Source organism: Cetorhinus maximus, chromosome 5, assembly GCF_964194155.1.
Source record: "Cetorhinus maximus chromosome 5, sCetMax3.hap1.1, whole genome shotgun sequence".
Lineage (NCBI taxonomy): Eukaryota > Metazoa > Chordata > Chondrichthyes > Lamniformes > Cetorhinidae > Cetorhinus > Cetorhinus maximus.
The window spans coordinates 70,545,944-70,569,679 of record NC_135883.1 but is presented as its reverse complement, the minus strand read 5'-3'; the positions used below and the strand labels follow the sequence as shown (position 1 = coordinate 70,569,679).

At 43.7% G+C, this 23,736-nt stretch overlaps 1 protein-coding gene across 4 annotated transcripts in view; it reads right to left on the bottom strand.

The window, feature by feature from the left end:
- Positions 1-23,736, bottom strand: part of lyst (lysosomal trafficking regulator) — a 491,836-nt gene that overhangs the window by 171,929 nt on the left and 296,171 nt on the right. For all 4 annotated transcript variants that reach the window (XR_013576613.1, XM_078541985.1, XM_078541986.1 and 1 more), the window contains 4 exons: positions 7,990-8,135; positions 7,807-7,903; positions 7,125-7,186; positions 6,963-7,018 (listed from right to left, as the gene is read on the bottom strand). Coding sequence is in view for 3 of the 4 variants with exons in the window: in XM_078541985.1 (XP_078398111.1) it covers positions 6,963-7,018; positions 7,125-7,186; positions 7,807-7,903; positions 7,990-8,135 (361 nt within the window). In the remaining variant the exon portion in view is untranslated. The remainder of the gene's footprint in view (positions 1-6,962; positions 7,019-7,124; positions 7,187-7,806; positions 7,904-7,989; positions 8,136-23,736) is intronic.

Below are 23,736 nucleotides of genomic sequence, written 5' to 3'. Positions count from 1 at the left end.
CAACTTTAGATCTTAAACTCCCCCTCCCCCCAATCCCCACCCCGTTTCTCCCCCCCCACCCCGCTTTTGTTTCAATAATTTATATAGATTCTTCTTTGCCCACCTATTTCCATTATTTTTAAATCTAAAACTAAAACCTCGTTAATCTTTCCACCCCACCCCCACTAGAGCTGTACTTTGAATATCCTGTCTTCCATTCTTAATTAGCACTTTTCTTAGACAAATATCACCACCTTCAACACCTCTTTGACCCTTTTGTCTGTGACATCTTTTGATTATCGGCTCATCTCCACAATCACCACACCCTCAATGTCTCTCCCCACCCCCCGCCCCCCCCCCACCCCCACCCACCTTAAACCAGTTATATTTCTCCCTTCTTCTAACTATGCTTCAGTTCTGCCGAAGGGCCATGAAGGCTCGAAACGTTAACTGATTTCTTCTCCGCCGATGCTGCCAGACCTGCTGAGTTTTTCCAGGTAATTCTGTTTTTGTTTCAGCTTTAGAGTATGTGCTCAAGTCTGTTAAGGAGCTGAAAACTCACATCCTTCCAAATTAGAGGTGGGGGTACAGTACAATCACTGAGTCACAGAATCACACAGTGCAGAAGAGGCCCTTCGGCCCATTGAGTCTGAACCGACACGTGATAAACACCTGACCTACCTAACTAATCCCATTTACCAGCACATGGCCCATAGCCTTGAATGTTATGAGGTGCCAAGTAGGTACTTATTAAAGGAGGTGAGGCAACCCGCCTCCACCACCCTCCCAGGCAGCGCATTCCAGACTGTCACCGTCCTCTGGGTAAAAACGTTTTTCCTCACATCCCCCCTAAACCTCCTGCAACTCACCTTGAACTTATGTCCCATCGTGACTGATCCTTCAACTAAGGGGAACAGCTGCACACTATCCATACCCCTCATAATCTTGTACGCCTCGATCAGGTCGCCCCTCAGTCTTCTCTGCTCCAATGAAAATCATAAGACCATAAGACATAGGCCCATCGAGTCTGCTCCGCCATTCAATCATGGCTGATAAATTTCTCAACCCCATTCTCCCGCCTTCTCATCGGAACCTTTGATCCCCTTACCAATCAAGATCCTATCTATCTCGGTCTTAAATACACTCAATGACCTAGCCTCCACAGCCTTCTGTGGCAATGAATTCCATAGATTCACCACTCTCTGGCTAAAGAAGTTTCTCCTCATCTCTGTTCTAAAAGGTCTTCCCTTTACTATGTGCCCTCGGGTCCTAGTCTCTCCTACTAATGGAAACATCTTCCCCACGTCCGCTCTGTCCAGGCCTTTCGGTATTCTGTAAGTTTCAATCAGATCCCCCCTCATCCTTCTAAACTCCATCGAGTATAGACCCAGAGTCCTCAAGTGTTCCTCATATGTTAAGCCTTTCATTCCTGGGATTGTTCTCGTGAACCTCCTCTGGACCCTCTCCAGGGCCAGCACATCCTTCCTGAGATACGGGGTCCAAAATTGCTCACAATATTCTAAATGTGGTCTGACCAGAGCCTTATAAAGCCTCAGCAGCAGATCCCTGCTTTTATATTCTAGTCCTCTCGAAATAAATCCCAACATTGCATTTGCCTTCCTAACTACCGACTCAACCTGTAAATTAACCTTAAGAGAATCCTGGACTAGGACTCCCAATGCACTTTGCACTCCAGATTTCTGAATTCTCTCCCCATTTAGAAAATAATCTATGCCTCTATTCTTCCGACTAAAGTTCATGACCTCACACTTCCCCACGTTGTATTCCATCTGCCACTTCTTTGCCCATTCTCCTAACCTGTCCAAATCCTTCTGCAGCCTCCCCGCCTCCTCAATACTACCTGTCCCTCCACCTATCTTTGTATCATCTGCAAACTTAGCCAGGATGCCCTCAGTTCCTTCATCTAGATCATTAATGTACAAAGTGAAAAGTTGTGGTCCCAACACTGACCCCTGCGGAATTCCACAAATCACCGGCCGCCATCCTGAGAAAGGCCCCCTTATCCCCACTCTCTGACTCCTGCAAGACAGCCAATCTTCTATCCATGCTAGTACCTTGCCTCTAACACCATGGGCTCTTATCTTACTGAGCAGCCTCCTGTGCGGCACTTTGTCAAAGGCCTTCTGGAAGTCCAAGTAGATAACATCCATTGGCTCTCCTTTGTCTAAGCTACTCATTACCTCCTCAAAGAATTCTAACAGATTTGTCAGGCATGACCTCCCCTTGATGAAACCATGCTGACTTTGCCCTATTTCATCACGCACTTCCAAGTATTCTGAAATCTCATCCTTAATAATGGACTCTAAAATCTTACCAACAACTGAGGTCAGGCTAATCGGCCTGTAATTTCCCGTCTTTTGCCTCACTCCCTTCTTAAACAGGGGGGTTACATTAGCGATTTTCCAGTCCTCTGGGACCCTCCCTGACTCCAGTGATTCCTGGAAGATCACCACTAACGCCTCCACTATCTCTTCAGCTATCTCCTTCAGACGTCTGGGGTGTAATCCATCTGGTCCAGGTGATTTATCCGCCTTCAGACCTTTCAGTTTTCCTAGCCCCTTCTCCTTGGTAATGGCCACCATACTCACTTCTGCCCCCCCCCCACCGACTCTCTTGAACTTTGGGGCTGTTACTCGTGTCTTCCACCGTGAAGACTGACGCAAAGTACCTATTCAGTTCCTCCGCCATTTCTTTGTTCCCCACTACTACTTCTCCAGCATCATTTTCCAGCGACCCAATGTCCACTTTTGCCTCTCTCTTACCCTTTATATATCTAAAAAAACTCTTGCAATCTTCTTTTATATTTCTGGCTAGTTTATCCTCATATTTAATCTTCTCCCTCCTTATTTCTTTTTTAGTTGTCCTCTGTTGGTCTTTGTAGGCTTCCCAATCCCCTGCTTTCCCACTGCTCTTCGCTGCATTGTACACTTTCTCTTTAGCTTTTATGCTGTCCCTGACTACCCTCGTCAGCCATGGTTGCCTCGTCTTCCCTTTAGTATGCTTCTTCTTCCTAGGGATGAATTTTTGCTACGTCTCCCAAATTACTCCCAGAAACTCCTGCCATTGCTGTTCCACTGTCTTTCCTGCTAGGCTCATCTCCCAGTCAATTCTGGCCAGCTCCTCCCTCATGCCTCTGTAGTTGCCTTTATTCAACTGTAATACCGTTACATCTGATTCCAGCTTTTTCCTCTCAAATTGCAGGGTAAATTCTATCATATTATGGTCACTTCCTCCTAAGGGTTCCTTCACCTTAAGCTCCCTTATCAAATCTGCCTCATTACACATCACTAAATCTAGAATTGCCTGTTCCTTAGTGGGCTCCACCACAAGCTGCTCCAAAAAGCCATCTCGTAGACATTCCACAAATTCCTTTTCTTGGGATCCACTACCAACCTGATTTTCCCAGTCTACCTGCATATTGAAATCCTCCATGATCACTGACATTGCCTTTCTTACACGCCTTTTCTATCTCCTGGTGTATCTTGTGCCCCACATCCTGACTACTGTTCAGAGGCCTGTACATAACTCCCGTTATGGTTTTTTTACCTTTGCGGTTCCTCAACTCTACCAACACAGATTCTACATCATCTGACCCTACGTAGTTTCTTGCTGTCAATTTAATTTCATTTCTTACTACAAAGCAACCCCACCCCCTCTGCCAACCTGCCTATCTTTTCGATAGGTTGTCTATCCTTGTATATTTAGCTCCCAGTCCTGATCCCCTTGCAGCCATGTCTCCGTGATGCCCATAACTGCCAATTTCAATCTGCGCCACAAGCTCATTTACCTTATTTCGTATACTGCGTGCATTCAGATACAACACCTTCAGTCCTGTATTTCCCGTCCCCTTTCTCATTGTCGTCCCTTTATCTGATGTGCTTGAAGTTAGATTCCTAGCCCTTTCCAAACACGGTCCTATTTTGTGTTCTGGGGACTAATCCACCCCCCCCACACGCTAACCTGCTGCTTTGGTTCTCATTAGTCATACTTCTTGGAGTTTTACCCTTCCCTCCCCACCAACTTTCTAGTTTAAAGTCCTGTTGACCACCCTATTTACCCTTTTCGCTAGAACATTGATCCCAGGTCGGTTCAGGTGGAGACCGTCCTAACAATACAGATCCCTCCTGTTACAATACTGATGCCAGTGCCCCACAAAATGGAACCCCTCTTTCCCGCACCACTCCTTTAGCCATGTGATAACTTCCCTTATTCTCTCATCTCTATGCCAATTTGCACGTGGCTCGGGTAGTAATCCGGAGATTATAACCCTCGAGGACCTGTTCTTTAATTTAGTTCCTAGCTCCTGATAATCCCCAAACAGGTCCTCTTTCCTAGTCTTACCTATATTATTTGTCCCGACGTGGACCACAACAACTGGGTCCTCCCCCCCACCTCTCCAATATCCTTTCAAGCCGGTCAGAGATGTCCCTCACTCTGGCACCGGGCAGGCAACATACCATGCGGGACTCTCGATCCTGCTTACAAAGCATGCTATCAATTCCCCTAATTATAGAATCCCCTACAACTACCACCTGTCTTTTTGCTCCCCCCTCTTGAATGGCCTCCTGTGCCACGGTGACGTGGTCAGCTGGCTCATCCTCCCTACAGCCCTGTTCCTCATCCACACAGCGAGTAAGTACCTTGTACCTGTTGGACAAGGTCAAGAGCTGAGGCTCCTCTGTTCCTGAACACAGGATTCCTCTACCTGCCTCACTTGCAGTCATATCCTGCTGACCCTGACCACAAAACAACACAAGTCTATCCAACCTCTCTTCATATCTTAAATGTTTCATCCCAGGCAACATCCTGGTGAATCTCCTCTGCACCCCCTCCAGTGCAATCACATCCTTCCTATAATGTCGCGACCAGAACTACACACAGTACTCCAGCTGTGGCCTCACCAAGGTTCTATACAAATCCAACATGATCTCCCTACTTTTGTAATCTATGCCTCGATTGATAAAGGCAAGTGTCCCATATGCTTTTTTCACCACCCCACTAACATGTCCCTCCGCCTTCAGAGATCAATGGACACACACGCCAAGGTCCCTTTTTTCCTCAGAACTTCCTAGTGTCATGCCGTTAATTGAATGCTTCCTTGTCAAATTACTCCTTCCAAAGTGTATCACCTCACACTTTTCAGGGTTAAATTCCATCTGCCACTTATCTGCCCATTTGACCATCCCGTCTATATCTTCCTGTAGCCCAAGACACTCAACCTCACTGTTAACCACCCGGCCAACATTTGTGTCATCTGCAAACTTATTAATCCTATCCCCACATAGTCATCTCAGTCGTTTATATAAATGACGAATAATAGGGGACCCAGCACAGATCCCTGTGGTACGCCACTGGACACTGGCTTCCAGTCACTAAAGCATCTGTCTGTCATTACCCTCTGTCTCCTACAACTAAGCTAATTTTGAATCTACCTTATCAAATTACCCTGTATCCCATGTGCCTTTGCCTTCTTTATAAGTCTCCCATGTGGGACCTTGTCAAAGGCTTTGCTGAAATCCATATAAACTAAATCAACTGCACTACCCTCAACTACACACCTGGTCACCTCCTCAAAAAATTCAGTCAAATTTGTTAGGCATGACCTCCCTCTGACAAAGCCATGCTGACTATCCCTGATCAAACCTTGCCTTTCCAAGTGGAGATAGATTCTCTCCTTCAGAATTTTCTCCAATAGTTTCCCTATTACTGACGTGAGACTCACTGGTCTGTAGTTCCCTGGCTTATCTCTACAACCCTTCTTAAATAGCAGAACCACATTAGCTGTTCTCCAGTCCTCTGGCACCTCCCCCGTGGACAGAGAGGAATTAAAAATTTGGGTCAGAGCCCCTGCGATCTCCTCCCTTGCCTCCCTCAGTAGCCTGGGACACAAATTATCTGGATCTGGTGATTTGTCCACTTTTAAGCCTGCCTACACTTCCAATACCTTGCCACTCCCTATATCAATTTGCTCAAGAACCTCGCAGTCTCTCTCCCCGAGTTCCATACCTTCATCCTCATTCCCTTGGGTGAAGGAGGATGTGAAGTATTCATTCAACACCCTACCGATGTCCTCTGGCTCCACACATAGATTGCCCCCTTGGTCTCTAATGGGCCCTACTCTTTCCCTGGTTATCCTCTTCCCATTGATACACTTATAGAATATCTTGGGATTTTCCCTACTTTTACCAGCCAGAGCTTTTTCATATCCCCTCTTTGCTATCCTAATTGCTTTCCTAAGCTCCACCCTGCACTTTCTGTACTCCACTAATGACTCCGCTGATTTGTTTCCCTTGTACCTGCTAAAAGCCTCTCTTATCCTCCTCATCGTATCCTGAATACTTCTGGTTATCCATGGTTCTCTGGGCTTGTTACTCCTTCTTATCACCCTGGAGGGAACATGTTGAGCCTGTACCCTCCCCATTTCCTTTTTGAATGCCCTCCCACTGCTCCTCTGTAGATTTCCCCACAAGTAGCTGTTCTCAGTCTACCTTGGCCAGATCCTGCCTTATTTTACAGAAATCCGCTCTCCCCCAATCCAAAACATTTTTTTGCAACTTGTCTATTTCTTTGTCCATAACAAGCTTAAATTGTACCATGTTGTGGTCGCTATCACTAAAATGCTCCCCCACCACCACCTCAGCCACCTGTCCGGCTTCATTCCCCAGAATTAGGTCCAGCACTGCGCCGTCCCTTGTTGGACCCTTTACATATTGACCTAACAAGTTCTCCTGTACACATTTCAAGAAATCCACTCCCATCCAAGCCCTTAACACAATGTCTATCCCATGCTGACTCTTAAGACCACTTCTGACTTGCATCCTTGAATTACTACATATTTCTCATAGCAAAGTCACAAAATATGAACGCACTTATATACATGAGCTTGAACTTCAAATATTTTGGAATTCCATTGTAAAATGAATCCAATAGATTAGTCCTTAAAAATGAGATTGAGTACTTACAGGGTGCTCGAAGGCATCAGCAGCATTATCCTCAACAAAATACATTCCCGACTCCCCTGGAAGGCAACAGATTTCCATCAATTTCCCCATATCACTTGAACTTAAATATCTTTCTTCACAGCTCTAGCAACAACTTGTGGAGAATTCACAATTATTACTAACCTAAAAGGAGTTCGCCTAGCGTTTCTCGAGAGGGGGCAACATTGATACATTTGCGAATGAATCTATCGAGAAAACAAAATATTACTCTGTGAGATAAACATCAATCAGAATAATTGCAAAACAATTGATCTCTTTTCCTCTTCCATTAGAAAATTATTTTGTCTGGATCCACATGTATTTGGGTATTTACATGGAGGGGAAAATTCACAGGGCAACAGGAAAGCGATAGTGGGCATAACTGGAAAGGTCTTTTAAAAAATTGGCACAGGCATTATTGACCCAATTAGTTCCTTCCATTCTGTATGGCTTAATGATTTGTCTCTTGCTGTTCTATGAGGAGAGTCAGATGACCAATATTCTCACTGCAAATGCCACCATGATATGGAGTACAGCAGGTACAGAAATGTTGCCAGTAGACCAAATTAGGTGATTCTCTTGAGTTCTTCTTGGTAATCAATATTTATTTTGTTATCTCTTGAGGGGCAAAACTAAGGGGAATTGAGTTTATGGCAAACCAGAGCCCACTTGCCAATGGAAAAGTTAACTCACATTTTAAAAAGATAAATACTATGTATTATTAATATTTGCGACTTCTTAGCAACAAAGGCAGATCACATGAACACCTTTAAACAAGAAAAGTTTAAGAAGTTATTGTTTAGTCTTGGTCAGATGATGAAGTTACCTGATAGGTTCACTTGTCGCTTTATCCTTTACAGTTGATGAGAAAGAAGAATGAGATTTATCTTCAAACAAAAACGATAAAGGTGGCTTCAGTGGTTCTGCAACAAACAAAAAAGAAAGACTGAGGACAATCCTAGCAGATCGAAGTGTCAGAAAATGTTCAGGGTTTGTTCCATCTTTTTACCCTCTGGTTTCTGCCGGTCTGTGAGCAGGTATTTATTAGGTATGGTCAAATAACATCTTTGTAAGCGTCGCCTCTCTCTATTGGGGCCTTCTGTTGGATCCAGTTGCCATGAAGTTGGGTAAGACACAGGATCATACCATATTGCCCTAGAAATCAAATTATTAAAAAGGTTATTCATAAAAAAATGTTACATATTGTCATATATTCCAAATCTGAATTTAACTCCAATTTAATTTTTCCAATTGTATAAACATTTTTTGTAGGTTGCCCTTATTTCACCAGGACTGACAGTTACTCCTGATCATATACAAGTCTGGTAACAATCATCTCTGTTGGTTCTAATCTTCTGAGATGCTATTTTATTACATTGTTTTTAATTAGTATCATGACATATATCAATACAAATCAATCACTAACATTTACTCTGTTGACACCAACAGAATCTGGACAATATTTGCTTTGTGTGCTGAACCTAACTGAGATGATTTGTTATATTCTACAAAATATGAGGGCAGACATGGTTCTACATGTAGACAGAAATTAAACAGAACATTTTATGTTCAGTTGCAGAACAGTCACCTATCCTTTGTCCTCAGCTGTACCCATTTTTCACTGAAGCCTTCAATAGATTACTTGTTTAGTGCACTAGGTGGCAATCTATCCCATAGGTTACCAAGTAGTTCATCTTTAAGTTATCCATTTTCTAAGAAAGAAAATAAAAACTTTAATATAGTGGCTTTCACAACCTCAAGGACATCCCAAAGTGCTTAACAGCCAATGTTACTTTTGAAGTGTTATCACTGTTGTATGTAGGGAATATGGCAGCCAATTGCACACAGCAAGCTCCCACAAACAGTAATGTGATAATGGCTAAATAATCTGTTTTAGTGATGTTGATTGAGGGATACATATCGGCCAGGACAGTGGGGAAGAACTCCTCTACTCTTTTTCAAAATAGTGCCATGGGATCTTTTACATCCACTTGAGAGAGCAGACAGGGCCTCAGTTTAACATTTCATCCAAAAGACAGCACCTCTGACAGTGCAGCATTTCCTCAATATTGCACTGGCATGCCAGTTAGATTTTTGTGCTGAAGTCTTTGGAGTGGAACTTGAACCCACCACTTCCGATTCAGAAATCAGAATGCTACCAGCTGAGCCACAACTGACAATTAATATATGTTCTCCATTCTTATCCCTGATTCTGCACAAATTAAGTATCGACCTATATTCATCCCACTAACTTAAAATACTTCCAACATGTATCTTTACTTTTTTCCAAATTATAATAGTGATTTACCTGAGTTGCCTCTATTCAGGGCTCATTATTCTTTGATTTTCCAAACCTTTTCAACTGTCTCCATGTTCTTCTGTAAATACAGGGGCAAGGCCTACATAGATTGCTATAACTGTAGGCTCACCAAAGCTTCATGGATCATTAACCCAATATTCCTTGGATCATTCTTTCAGTCCTAGCTAAGCAGTATCACTCCTGTCTTTGAGTCAGGAGTTTGTGGGTTCAAGTCCCACTTCCGAGACTTGAGCAGATGATTTAGGCTGACACTCCCAGTGCAGTTCTGAGAGGATGCTGCACTGTCAGAGGTGCCATCTTTTGTCTGACACAGGAGCAGGCATTTATAAAGCGATTCAGTAGTCGGGGGAGGGTGGGTTGTGCAGACAGGTGTTTTTGCAACTGCCAACCCTCTCTCTGGGCTCTCTCTGGTGCCTGGGCAAAGGATATCACTTGGAGGGTGCAGAATATTTTGAAGTGGGGGAAAAAGGAAAGGCAAAAGTGGTGATCCATGTGGGAATCAATTTTTAATTTCAAGAACTGGGGAGGAAATTCAAAATGCAAGACCTCAATCTCAGTATATGTTGATGAGTCGAATACCAGTAAGATGAAACAAGTTCACATGTGGCTGGAGATGGCGGAGGAGGGAGAGTTTTAGATTTCTGGAGCATTGAGACAAGCTCTGGTGGATAAGGGACCTGTACAAAATGGATGGGTTGCATCTCAACAGAGCTGAGACCAATGTGCTCACAGGGAGGTTAACTAGTGCTGTTGGGGAAGGTTTAAACTAATTTGGGAGGGATGAAGAGAGGAGAAACAAGATGCATATAGGTGTAGGAAAAACAAATAGTATTAGAGTAAAATATAGTTAAAAAAATACAGAATCTTACAAGGGATGAATGCAAAGATGGGTTTGGAATGGATGGGTGTGAAAATCCACAGAGCATTAAAAATAAGGCTGGTGAGCTGCAAGCACAAGTTACCATATGGTACTGTGATACAGTGGCAAGAACCTGGCTTAAAGAAGGGGAGGATTGGGAACATAATTTTTCTGGTTACAAAATATTTGGGAAAGACAGGGCAGGAATAAAAAAGGAGGGCAGGTTGCAGTATTGATCAAAGAGACTGCTGCAGGACTGGAAAGGAATGACAAAAGGTCAAAGACCAAAGGTACTTGGTAAGAATTAAGGAACATTACAGGAGCTCTTAGGCCATTTGGTGTATACTACAGGCCACCGGATAGTGGGAAAGAGGTGGAGGAGCAAATTTGCAGGCAAAGAACTATAGTGTAATGATAATTAGGGGACTTAATCATCCTAAAATAGGTTGCTTTTCCAGCCCAACAAGGAAGGAAGCTGTGCTGGATCTAAGTAATGAAATGGGGCAAGTGGAGCATATGAGGATACTGATCATAATATTAGGTTTAGAATAGTTATGAAAAAGAACAAGGAACAATCAAGTATAAAAATACAGCTGGAGGAGGACTACATTGAACATTCCTATGAAGAAGTAATGAAGAGGATCCAAAGCTGGAGCTCCCTGGATGACTAAAAATAGAGGTTAAAAAGATAAATTAAGGAGGCTTATGATAATTGTATGGATCCTAAAACAATAGATAACCAAGCTGTACATAGAGAGTATAGAGGAGATCGAAACAAAGAAACTAAGAGGGGAAAAGAGAGCATGAGACTGGATTAGCTAACATTAAAGGAAGCTCAGATGTCTTTTATAAAAACATAGAATTAGTAAAAGGGTAGTCAAAGGAAGACAGGTGCCAATTAGGAACGATTTAGGACATCGTCCTGTGGAGTCAGAGGACATGCCCAAAGTACTAAATGAGTACTTTGCATCTATCTTCACGAAAGAAGGGGATGCTACCAATGTCACAGTATTGGACGAGGTAGTAGAGTTAGAATAAAAATAGATGAAAGAGGAGATATTTAAAAGGTTAGAAGTATTCAAAGTAGAAAAATTAACCAGGCTGGATGGATTGTTGAACAGAGAAAGCTATGAAGGCTGTGGCCACAATCTTACAATTCCTCCTAGATATGAAAGTGGTGCCAAAGGATTGGAGGATTGCAAATGTTACACCCCTGTCCAAAAAGTGGATAGGGATAAACACGGTAACTGCATGCCAGTCTAATGATGGTGGTGGAGAAACCTTTAGGCACAATGGCTGGGGTTTTCCGATCCCGCCTGCCGCGGGACCAGAAATTCCCGCACAAAGTCAACGGACCTTTGGCTGGTCCATCAAATTTTCCGTCCTGCCCACGACGGTTCCCACCAAAATCCTGGCCAATAATCCAGGACAAAATGTAATGGCTCTTGGAAATATATAGGTTAAAGGCAAATTGGGTTTGACAACCTTTCTTAGGCCCTCCTGCTACCGAAGAGCTGGAACACAGATAAAACACCTTGGGCTGTATGCAGCAGAGAATGTTTTGACAAGAAATGCAAATGGTTATTGTAAATATAACATATAATTGTAAATGTAGTGAGCAACCTCCTGTGCTGAATTGAAAGAAACTGACTGTTCTGCACTTTATGTAATGTCAAGTTTGAACTTTTATGCAAAGCACCTTTACAAATTTAAAGAATGAAGTATATTTTTTGAAAAAATTCAACAAAAGGCAAAAAAAGATGAATCAATCCAGTTGCTCAAGATTAATATTATAGAGGAGAAGGACCACTGTCAGGCTGACCTGAACATTGGGCTACATGTGGTCTGCTATTGCATCATTTTTGCCTTCTGTCATTATTAAATCTGGATTTGAATTTAATAACTATTGGAAAGAAAACTGAGTAAATGCTAAAATATTTCTTTAGAAGTGACTGCAGTAGAAGCCATGTTAATTTTGTTTCTGCAAAGCTGGCAACCATTTTCCTATATCCTGCCTGGATCTCCTGTATGATCCAGTTCAACTGTTGGTCACAAACTTTCCTGCAGTTATAAATGAACAAACGCCTCTGGGAGTTTTGCTACTTCTTCCCAAATTTTAAACAATGTTGAGTATTTAAGAACATAGAAGCAGCAATAGGCTATTCAGTTTCTCGGGCCTGCTCCTCTATTTAACTATATTATGGCTGATCTTGTACCTCGATGCTATCTTCTCGCACTAAACATACGAACAAGGAGAAGAAGTAGGCCATTCGGTCCCTTGAGCCTGCTCCATCATTTAATAAGATCATGGTTGATCTCATAGTAACATCAAATCTGAATCCTGCCTACCCCCGATAACCTATCACCTCCTTACTTACCAAGAATCTATCCACCTCTGCCTTAAAAATATTCAAAGGCTCTGCTTCCACCACCTTTTCAGGAAGGGAGTTCCAAAGGCTCACAACCCTCAGATGAAAAATTTCACTTCATCTCCATTTTAAATGGGTGACCCGTTATTTTTAAACAGTGACCCCGAGTTCTAGGTTCTCCCACAAGAGGAAACATCCTCTCCACATCCATCCTCTCAAGACCCCTCAGGATCTTATATGTTTCAATCAAGTCACCTCTTACTCTTCTAATCTCCAGCAGATACAAGCCTAACCTGTCCAATCTTTCCTCATAAGACATCCTGCCCATTCCAGGTATTAGTCTGGTAAACCTTCTCTGAACTGCTTCCAACACATTTACATCCTTCCTTAATTAAGGTGACCAATACTGTACACAGTACTCCAGTCTCACTAGTGCTGTGTATAACTGAAGCATAACCTCCCTACTTTGGATTCAATTCCCTTCGCAATAAATGATAACTATCTATTAGCTTTCCTAATTACTTGCTGTACCTGCATAGCCTTTTGTGATTCATGCACTAAGACACCCAGATCAGAGTTCTGCAATCTCCCACCACTTAGATAATAAGCTTCTCTTTTATTCTTCCTGTCAAAATGGACAATTCCACATCATACTCCATTTGACAGATCTTTCCCCACTCAATTTAACCTATCTATATCTTTTTGTAGCCTCATGATGTCCTCTTTACAACTTACTTTCCTACCTATCTTTGTATCATCAGCAAATTTGGCAACCATCTCATCCATCCCTTCACCCAAGTCATTTATATAAATGATAAACAGTTGAGGTCCCAGCACTGATCCCTGTGGCACACCACTCGTAACATCTTGCCAACCTCAAAAATACCCATTTATGCCTAGTCTCTGCTTCCTGTTAGCCAGCCAATCATTTATCCATGCCAATATATTACCCCCGATACCATGAGATATTATTTTCCGCAATAGCCTTTGACGTGGCACTTTATCAAAGTGGAAATCTAAGTACAGTACATCCACCGGTTCCCCTTTACCACAGCATATGTTACTTCCTCAATAAGTTGGTTAAACATGATTTCTCTTTCACAAACCACTTTGACTCTGCCTGATTACACTGAACTTATCCAAGTGCCCTGCTATAGCTCCTTTAATAAAAGCTTCTAACATATTCCCTACGACAGATGTCAAGCTAACTGGCCTGTTGTTTCCCATTTTCTGTCTCCCTCCCTTTTTGAATAATGGAGTTACATTTGCTATCTTCCAATCTAACGGGGCCTTCCTTGAATCTAGGGAGTTTTGGAAAATTAAAACCAATGCATCAACCTAGGCAATTCTTTTAAGACCTGAGGATGAACTAAATCAGGACCAGGGCATTTGTCAGCCTGCAGCTCCAACAATTTACTCAGTAGCACTTCTCTGGTGATTGTAATTTTCCTGAGTTCCTCCCTCCCTTCCATTTCCTTATTTATAGCTACTTCTGGGATGTTACTTGTATCCTCTACAGTGAAGGCTGATGCAAAATACCTATTCAATTCATCTGCCATTTCCTTGTTGTTTTCTATTATCGATTATCCAGACTCAGTTTCTATAGGGCCAATGCTCACTTTGTTAACTTGTTTCTTTTTAAAATATTTATAGAAACTCTTAATATTTGCTTTTATATTTCTGGCTAGCTCTAATTTTTCTCTCCTTATTAATCTTTAAGTCATCCTTTGTTGTTCTTTATATTATGTCCAATCTTCTGACCCTCCACCAATCTTTGCAAAATTACATACTTTTTCTTTAAGTTTGATACGATCTTTAACCTTTCTAGTTAACCACGGATGATGTGTCCGTCCCTTGGAATTTTTCTTAGTCGTTGGAATGTATCTACTGTGTATATCCTGAAATATCCCCTTAAATGTTTGCCACTGCACTGCTATTAACCTATCCCTTAACCTAATTTGCCAATTCACTTTAGCCAGCTCTGCTTCCACGCCCTCGTAATTGCCTTTATTTAAGTTTAAAAACATGGTCTCGGACCACTCCTCTCTCCCTCAAACTGAATGTAAAAGTCAATCATATTATGGTCGCTGCTATCTAGGGGCGCCTTCACTATGAGATTGTTAATCCCGTTGACTGTAATGGCTATTAAATTGTACTTACTTATTTCTATGTGCGTTTTCAGTTAATCCCATCTCGTGTACAATACCAGGTCTATATAGCCTGCTCTCTGGTTGGCTCAAGAACATATTGTTCCAAGAAACTAACTCGGAAACATTTATGAACTCCTCATCTAGGCTATCTTTGACTTTTCAAGTGCAGTAGATCAACATCTGTCATAGGGAAAATATCGCTGTGCCTTTCAGACAAGCTCCAATCATTTAGAACCATAGAAAAGTTACGGCACAGAGGAGGCCATTCGGCCCATCTTGTCCATGCCAGCCCGAGGACACCCAGGTGCCCTTTCTAATCCCACCTTCCTGCACCCGGCCCATAGCCCTGCAGCTTTCAGCACTCAAGGTGCAGATCCAAGTACTTTTTAAAAGAGTTTAGAGTTTCTGCCTCTCCCACCAACTTGAGCAGCGAATTCCAGACACCCACTACCCTCTGCGTAAAAACGTTCTTCCTCATGTCCCCCCTACACCTTCTGTCACTTATCTTGAATCTATGTCCCCTGGTTCTAGAATTCTCCATCAAGGGAAACAATTTTATCCTGTCCACTCTATCTATTCCCCTCATAATTTTGTACACCTCAATTAAGTCACCTCTCAGCCTTCTTTGTTCTCAGGAATATAACCCCAACCTATCCAATCTCTCCTCGTAGCTACACTTTTCTAACCCTGGCAACATTCTTGTAAACCTCCTCCACACTCTCTCCAGAGCTATTACGTCCTTCCTGTAATGTGGTGACCAGAACAGCACACAATACTCCAGTTGTGGCCTCACCAGTGTTTGTTTTATATAATTCCAACATTATATCCTTACTTTTACATTCTATACCTCTGCAAATGAAGGACAGCATTCCATATGCCTTCTTTACAACCTTGTCTACTTGAACTGCTGCCTTCAGGGACCTGTGTACTTGTACACCAAGATCTCTCACTTCATCTTCCCCTCTTAGCATATTCCCATTTATTGTGTAATCCCTGTAACTGTTTGACCTCCCTAAATGTATGACCTCACACTTCTCTATGTTAAAATCCATCTGCCACTTTACTGCCCACTCCATCAACCCATCAATTTCGTTTTGGAGATTATGGCTATCTTCTACACTATCCACTACTCGGCCAATCTTTGTGTCATCTGCAAATTTCCCAATCATGCCCCCCACGTTCATGTCCAAATCGTTAATATATAACACAAACATCAAGGGTCCCAACACCGAGCCCTGTGGAACACCACTTGTGACAACTTTCCATTCGCAAGGGCATCCATCGACCATTACCCTTTGTTTCCCTTTACAAAGCCAACCTTTTATCCAGTTACCACATTACCCTGAATCCCATGGGCTTTTACTTTCCTGACCAATCTGCCACATGGGACCTTATCAAATGCCTTGCTAAAATCCATGTACACAACATCCACTGCACTACCTTCATCAACCCTTCTTGTCACTTCCTTAAAAAATTCAATCAAATTTGTGAGGCAAGACCTTCCTTAAACAAATCCATGCTGACCATCCCTGACTAGTCCATGCCTTTCCACATGACAGTTAATTCTATCTCTCAGGATTGATTCTACTAATTTGCTCACCACTGACGTAAGACTAACTGGCCTATAATTGGCATTTCCTTTGATCCCTTTTTAAACAATGGAGCTACGTTTGCATTTCTCCAGTCCTCCGGTACCTCCCCTGTATCTAGTGAAGATTGGAAAATCATCCTCAGAGCATCTCCTATCTCCTCCCTGACTTCCTTCAGCAGCCACAGAAACAATCCATCTGGCCCTGGTGACTCATCAACTTTCAAGGATTTCAACCCATAGACCATAAGACCATAAGGCATAGGAGCAGAAATTAGGCCATTCGGCCCATCGAGTCTGCTCCACCATTCAATCATAGCTGATAAGTTTCTCAACCCCATTCTCCCGCCTTCTCCCCATAACCTTTGATCCCCTTACCAATCAAGAACCTATCTATTTCGGACTTAAATACACTCAATGACCTGGCCTCCACAGCCTTCTGTGGCAATGAATTCCATAGATTCACCACTCTCTGGCTAAAGAAGTGTCTCCTCATCTCTGTTCTAAAAGGTCTTCCCTTTACTCTGTGCCCTTGGGTCCTAGTCTCTCCTACTAATGGAAACATCTTCCCCACGTCCACTCTATCCAGGCCTTTCAGTATTCTGTAAGTTTCAATCAGATCCCCCCTCATCCTTCTAAACTCCATCGAGTATAAACCCAGAGTCCTCAAACGTTCCTCATATGTTAAGCCTTTCATTCCTGGGATTGTTCTCGTGAACCTCCTCTGGACCCTCTCCAGGGCCAGCACATCCTTCCTGAGATACGGGGTCCAAAATTGCTCACAATATTCTAAATGTGGTCTAACTAGAGCCTTATAAAGCCTCAGCAGCAGATCCCTGCTTTTATATTCTAGTCCTCTCGAAATAAATCCCAACATTGCATTTGCCTTCCTAACTACCGACTCAACCTGCAAGTTAACCTTAAGAGAATCCTGGACTAGGACTCCCAATGCACTTTACACTCCAGATTTCTGAATTCTCTCCCCATTTAGAAAATAGTCTATGCCTCTATTCTTCCGACTAAAGTTCATGGCCTCACACTTCCCCACGTTGTATTCCATCTGCCACTTCTTTGCCCATTCTCCTAACCTGTCCAAATCCTTCTGCAGCCTCCCCGCCTCCTCAAAACTACCTGTCCCTCCACCTATCTTTGTATCATCTGCAAACTTAGCCAGGATGCCCTCAGTTCCTTCATCTAGATCATTAATGTACAAAGTGAAAAGTTGTGGTCCCAACACTGACCCGTACGGAACTCCACTAGTCACCGGCCACCATCCTGAGAAGGATCCCCTTATCCCCACTCTCTGCCTCCTGCAAGACAGCCAATCTTCTATCCATGCTAGTACCTTGCCTCTAACACCATGGGCTCTTATCTTACTGAGCAGCCTCCTGTGCGGCACCTTGTCAAAGGCCTTCTGGAAGTCCAAGTAGATAACATCCATTGGCTCTCCTTTGTCTAACCTGCTCGTTACCTCCTCAAAGAATTCTAACAGATTTGTCAGGCATGACCTCCCCTTGATGAAACCATGCTGACTTTGCCCTATTTTATCATGCACTTCCAAGTATTCTGAAATCTCATCCTTAATAATGGACTCTAAAATATTACCAACGACCGAGGTCAAGCTAATCGGCCTGTAATTTCCCGTCTTTTGCCTCACTCCCTTCTTAAACAGGGGGGTTACATTAGCGATTTTCCAGTCCTCTGGGACCCTCCCTGACTCCAGTGATTCCTGAAAGATCACCACTAACGCCTCCACTACCTCTTCAGCTATCTCCTTCAGAACTCTGCGATGTAATCCATTTGGTCCAGGTGATTTATCCACCTTCAGACCTTTCAGTTTTCCTAGCACCTTCTCCTTGGTAATGGCCACCATACTCACCTCTGCCTCCCGACTCTCTTGAACTTTGGGGATGTTGCTCGTGTCTTCCACCGTGAAGACTGACGCAAAGTACCTATTCAGTTCCTCCGCCATTTCTTTGTTCCCCACTACTACTTCTCCAGCATCATTTTCCAGCGACCCAATGTCCACTTTTGCCTCTCTCTTACCTGGCTAGTTTATCCTCATATTTAATCTTCTCCCTCCTTATTTCTTTTTTAGTTGTCCTCTGTTGGTCTTTGTAGGCTTCCCAATCCCCTGCTTTCCCACTGCTCTTCGCTGCATTGTATGCTTTCTCTTTAGCTTTTATGCTGTCCCTGACTTCCCTTGTCAGCCATGGTTGCCTCGTCTTCCCTTTAGTATGCTTCCTCATCCTAGGGATGAATTTTTGCTGTCTCCCCCAAATTACTCCCAGAAACTCCTGCCATTGCTGTTCCACTGTCTTTCCTGCTAGGTTCATCTCCCAGTCAATTCTGGCCAGCTCCTCCCTCATGCCTCTGTAGTTGCCTTTATTCAACTGTAATACCGTTACATCTGATTCCAGCTTTTTCCTCTCAAATTGCCGGGTAAGTTTGTATCATATTATGGTCACTTCCTCCTAAGGGTTCCTTCACCTTAAGCTCCCTTATCAAATCTGCCTCATTACACATCACTAAATCTAGAAATTCCTGTTCCCTAGTGGGCTCCACCACAAGCTGCTCCAAAAAGCCATCTCGTAGACATTCCACAAATTCCTTTTCTTGGGATCCACTACCAACCTGATTTTCCCAGTCTACCTGCATATTGAAATCCTCCATGATCACTGACATTGCCTTTCTTACACGCCTTTTCTATCTCCTGGTGTATCTTGTGCCCCACATCCTGACTACTGTTCAGAGGCCTGTACATAACTCCCGTTATGGTTTTTTTACCTTTGCGGTTCCTCAACTCTACCAACACAGATTCTACATCATCTGACCCTACGTCGTTTCTTGCTATCGATTTAATTTCATTTCTTACTAACAAAGCAACCCCACCCCCTCTGCCAACCTGCCTATCTTTTCGATAGGATGTATATCCTTGGATATTTAGCTCCCAGTCCTGATCCCCTTGCAGCCATGTCTCCGTGATGCCCATAACTGCCAATTTCAATCTGCGCCACAGGCTCATTTACCTTATTTCGTATACTGCGTGCATTCAGATACAACACCTTCAGTCCTGTATTTCCCGTCCCCTTTCTCATTGTCGTCCCTTTATCTGATGTGCTTGAAGTTAGATTCCTAGCCCTTTCCAAACACTCTGTCCTATTTTGTGTTCTGGGGACTTTAATAGCCTCTCCTGGGCTCTCCTTTTTCAGTTTTTTCATAAGTTTCCATGAAGTTGAATCCACCCCCCCACAGGCTAACCTGCTGCTTTGTTTCTCATTAGTCATACTTCTTGGAGTTTTACCCTTCCCTCCCCACCAACTTTCTAGTTTAAAGTCCTGTTGACCACCCTATTTACCCTTTTCGCTAGAACAATGATCCCAGGTCGGTTCAGGTGGAGACCCTCCTAACAATACAGATCCCTCCTGTTACAATACTGATGCCAGTGCCCCACAAAATGGAACCCCTCTTTCCCGCACCACTCCTTTAGCCACGTGATAACTTCCCTTATTCTCTCCTCCCTATGCCGATTTGCAGGTGGCTCGGGTAGTAATCCGGAGATTATAACCCTTGAGGACCTGTTCTTTAATTTAGTTCCTAGTTCCTGATAATCCCCAAACAGGTCCTCTTTCCTAGTCTTACCTATGTTATTTGTCCCAACGTGGACCACAACAACCCCCTCCCTCTCCAATATCCTTTCAAGCCGGTCAGAGATGTCCCTCACCTTGGCATCAGGCAGGCAACATACCATGCAGGACTCTCGATCCTGCTTACAAAGGATGCTATCAATTCCCCTAATTATAGAATCCCCTACAACTACCACCTGTCTTTTTGCTCCCCCCTCTTGAATGGCCTCCTGTGCCACAGTGATGTGGTCAGCTGGCTCATCCTCCCTACAGCCCTGTTCCTCATCCACACAGGGAGCAAGTACCTCGTACCTGTTGGACAAGGTCAAGAGCTGAGGCTCCTCTGTTCCTGAACACAGGATCCCTCTATCTGCCACACTTGCAATCACACCCTGCTGACCCTGACCACAAAACAACATAAGTCTATCCAACCTCTCTTCATATCTTAAATGTTTCATCCCAGGCAACATCCTGGTGAATCTCCTCTGCACCCCCTCCAGTGCAATCACATCCTTCCTATAATGTGGGGACCAGAACTGCACACAGTACTCCAGCTGTGGCCTCACCAAGGTTCTATACAACTCCAACATGATCTCCCTACTTTTGTAATCCATGCCTCGATTGATAACGGCAAGTGTCCCATATGCCTTTTTCACTACCCCACTAACATGCCCCTCCGCCTTCAGAGATCAATGGACACACACGCCAAGGTCCCTTTGTTCCTCAGAACGTCCTAGTGTCATGCCGTTAATTGAATGCTTCCTTGTTAAATTACTCCTTCCAAAGTGTATCACCTCACACTTTTCAGGGTTAAATTCCATCTGCCACTTATCAGCCCATTTGACCATCCCGTCTATATCTTCCTGTAGCCCAAGACACTCAACCTCACTGTAACCACCCGGCCAACCTTTGTGTCATCTGCAAACTTATTAATCCTACCCCCCACATAGTCATCTATGTCGTTCATATAAATACTTCCTCTCTCTTTATGAATAGCCCGTCCAATATCTCGCAGTGTTCCTCCTAGACTACTATATCTACATCCTCCCTTTCCTTTGTCAACACGGAGACAAAATATTCATTCAAAACCCTTCCCACAGCCTCTGCATCTACACACAAGTTTCCATCTTCATCTCTGATAGGTCCCACTTTTTCCTTAACTAACCTTTTAGCATTAATGTATTGGTAAAACATCTTTGGGTTATCTTTAACTTTACTTGCTAATCTTTTTTCATGCCCTCTCTTTGATTTCCTTAATTACTTCGTCCCTGCACTTCCTATATTCGTCTAGGCTATCTGCAGTGCTTAGTTCTTTGTGCCTATCGTACGCTTTCTTTTTCTGTTTGATCTTCCTCTGTATTCCTCTAGACAACCGGATGGGTTCTAGATTTGGCAGTAGCACTCTTATTTTTCTAGGGAACATGTATACCTTGTACACTGGTGAGGCCACTACTGGAGTATTGTGTGCAGTTCTGGTCACCACATTACAGGAAGAACGTAAAAGCTCTGGAGAGAGTGCAGAGGGGGTTTACTAAAATGTTGCCAGGGTTAGAAAAAAGTAGCTATGAGGAGAGATTGGATAGGTTGGGGTTATTTTCCTTAGAACAAAGAAGCCTGAGAGGTGACTTGATTGAGGTGTACAAAATTATGAGGGGAATAGATAGAGTGGACAGGATAAAATTGTTTCCCTTGATGGAGAATTCTAGAACCAGGGGACATAGATTCAAGATAAGTGGCAGATGGCGTAGGGGGGACATGAGGAAGAACTTTTTAACACAGAGGGTAGTGGGTGTCTGGAATTCGCTGCCCAAGTTGGTGGTAGAAGCAGAAACTTTAAACTCTTTTAAAAAGTACCTGGATCTGCACCTTAAGTGCTGTAAGCTGCAGGGCTATGGGCCGGGTGCAGGAAGGTGGGATGAGAAAGGGCATCTGGATGTCCTCGGGATGGCATGGACAAGATGGGCCGAATGGCCTCCTTCTGTGCCGTAACTTTTCTATGGTTCTATGGTTCTAATTAGGATCTCGCTTTTTAGTGCTTCCCACTGGTTTTCCACTGTTTTATCCTCCAGCAGTGCTGTCCAGTCCACCTCAGCCAAGTCCCTTCTCATTTCTGCAAAATCTGCCTTCCCCTAGTTCAAGACTTTTACTCCTGCCTTATCTCTGTCCTTTTCCATGGTAATGCTAAATCTAACTGAATTGTGATCACTGTCCCCGATATGGTCACCAACTGTCACTTCACCCAGTTGCCCTTCTTCGTTCCCCAAGACTAGGTCTAGAATTGAATCTCCTCTCGTTGGGTTTGTCACTAATTGGTTGAAAACATTTTCCTGGACACACTGCATGAATTTTTCTCCCTCAGTGCCCCTTATATTGTTTGAATCCCAGTTGATATTAGGATAGTTGAAGTCTTCTACTATTATTGCCCTCTTGTTCTTACAAGCAGAAATTTGCCTACATATTTGTTCTTCTCTCTTCCTTTCACTATTTGGGGGTCTGTAGTATACTCCCAGTATACTGCCCCTTTTTTATTTCTAAGCTCAATCCATAAAGCCTCATTTGTTGACCCATTTAGTATATCATCCCTTCTCACAACTGGAATTGATTCTTTAACCATCAGTGCTACCCCACCTCCTTTTTTATCTCCGACTCTATTGTGTCTGAAGACTCTATAACCAGGGATATTAAGCTGCCAGTTTTGTCCCTTCTTTAGCCAGGTCTCCGTTACAGCAATGACATCCTGCTGCCATGTGTCTACCTGTGCCCTTAACTCATCTACCTTGTTTGTAATGCTCCTTGCATTGAAGTATAAACAGATTAACCCCATCAATTTCCCTTGCTGGACACTTTGTGAACTTTGCTTCTCCTTTAACTCCATGTCTATCACAACATCCCTAGCTAATGTTCTACCTCCATTTTCCTGATCTGTATCTGACCGATCGGATCCTACTCCTGGGATCCCATCCCCCTGCCACTCTAGTTTAAATACTCCCCAACAGAACTAGCAAAAGCCCCCGCAAGGACACTGGTCCCAGCTCTGCCTGGGTGCAGCCTGTCTGGTTTGTACAGGTCCCACCTTCCCCAGAACCAGTCCCAGTGCCTCAAGAATCTGAATCCCTCCCGGCTACACCATCTCTCCAGCCATGTGTTCATTTGGTCTATCCTCTTATTCCTGCTCTCGCTAGCACGTGGAACTGGGAGTAATCCTGAGATTACTATATTTGAGGTCCTGCATTTTAATTTATCTCCTAACTTCCTGTACTGAGCTTGCAGGTCCTCATCCCTTAGTTTACCTATGTCGTTGGTACCAATGTGTACCACAACCACTGGTCGCTTACCTTCCCTCCCCAGAATGTCCTGCAGCCGCTCTGTGACATCCTGGACCCTCACACCAGGGAGGCAACATACCATCCTTGATTCACGTTTGCGGCCACAGGAGCGTCTGTCTGTGCCCCTAACTATTGAATCCCATATCACTATAGCCCTGCCACTTGTTTTCCTCCCACCCCTCTGAGCAGCAGAGCCACCCACGGTGCCATGAATTTGCTGTTGCTGCTTTCTCCTGAGAGGCCATCCCCCCGCAACAGTACCCAAAGCGGTATCTGTTAGAGAGGGGGATGACCACAGGGGACTCCTGCACTACCTTCCTGAGTCTTTTACTGTTCCTGATGGTCACCTGTTCCCTTGCTGCTTGTGTAATCTTCACCTGCAGTGTGACCACCTCGCTAAATGTGCTATCCATGACTTGCTCAGCATCGCGGATGCTCCACAACGAGTCCACCCGCAGCTCCAGCTCCGAAATCCGGTTAGCTAGAAGCTGCATTTGGACACACCTTCCGCACACATG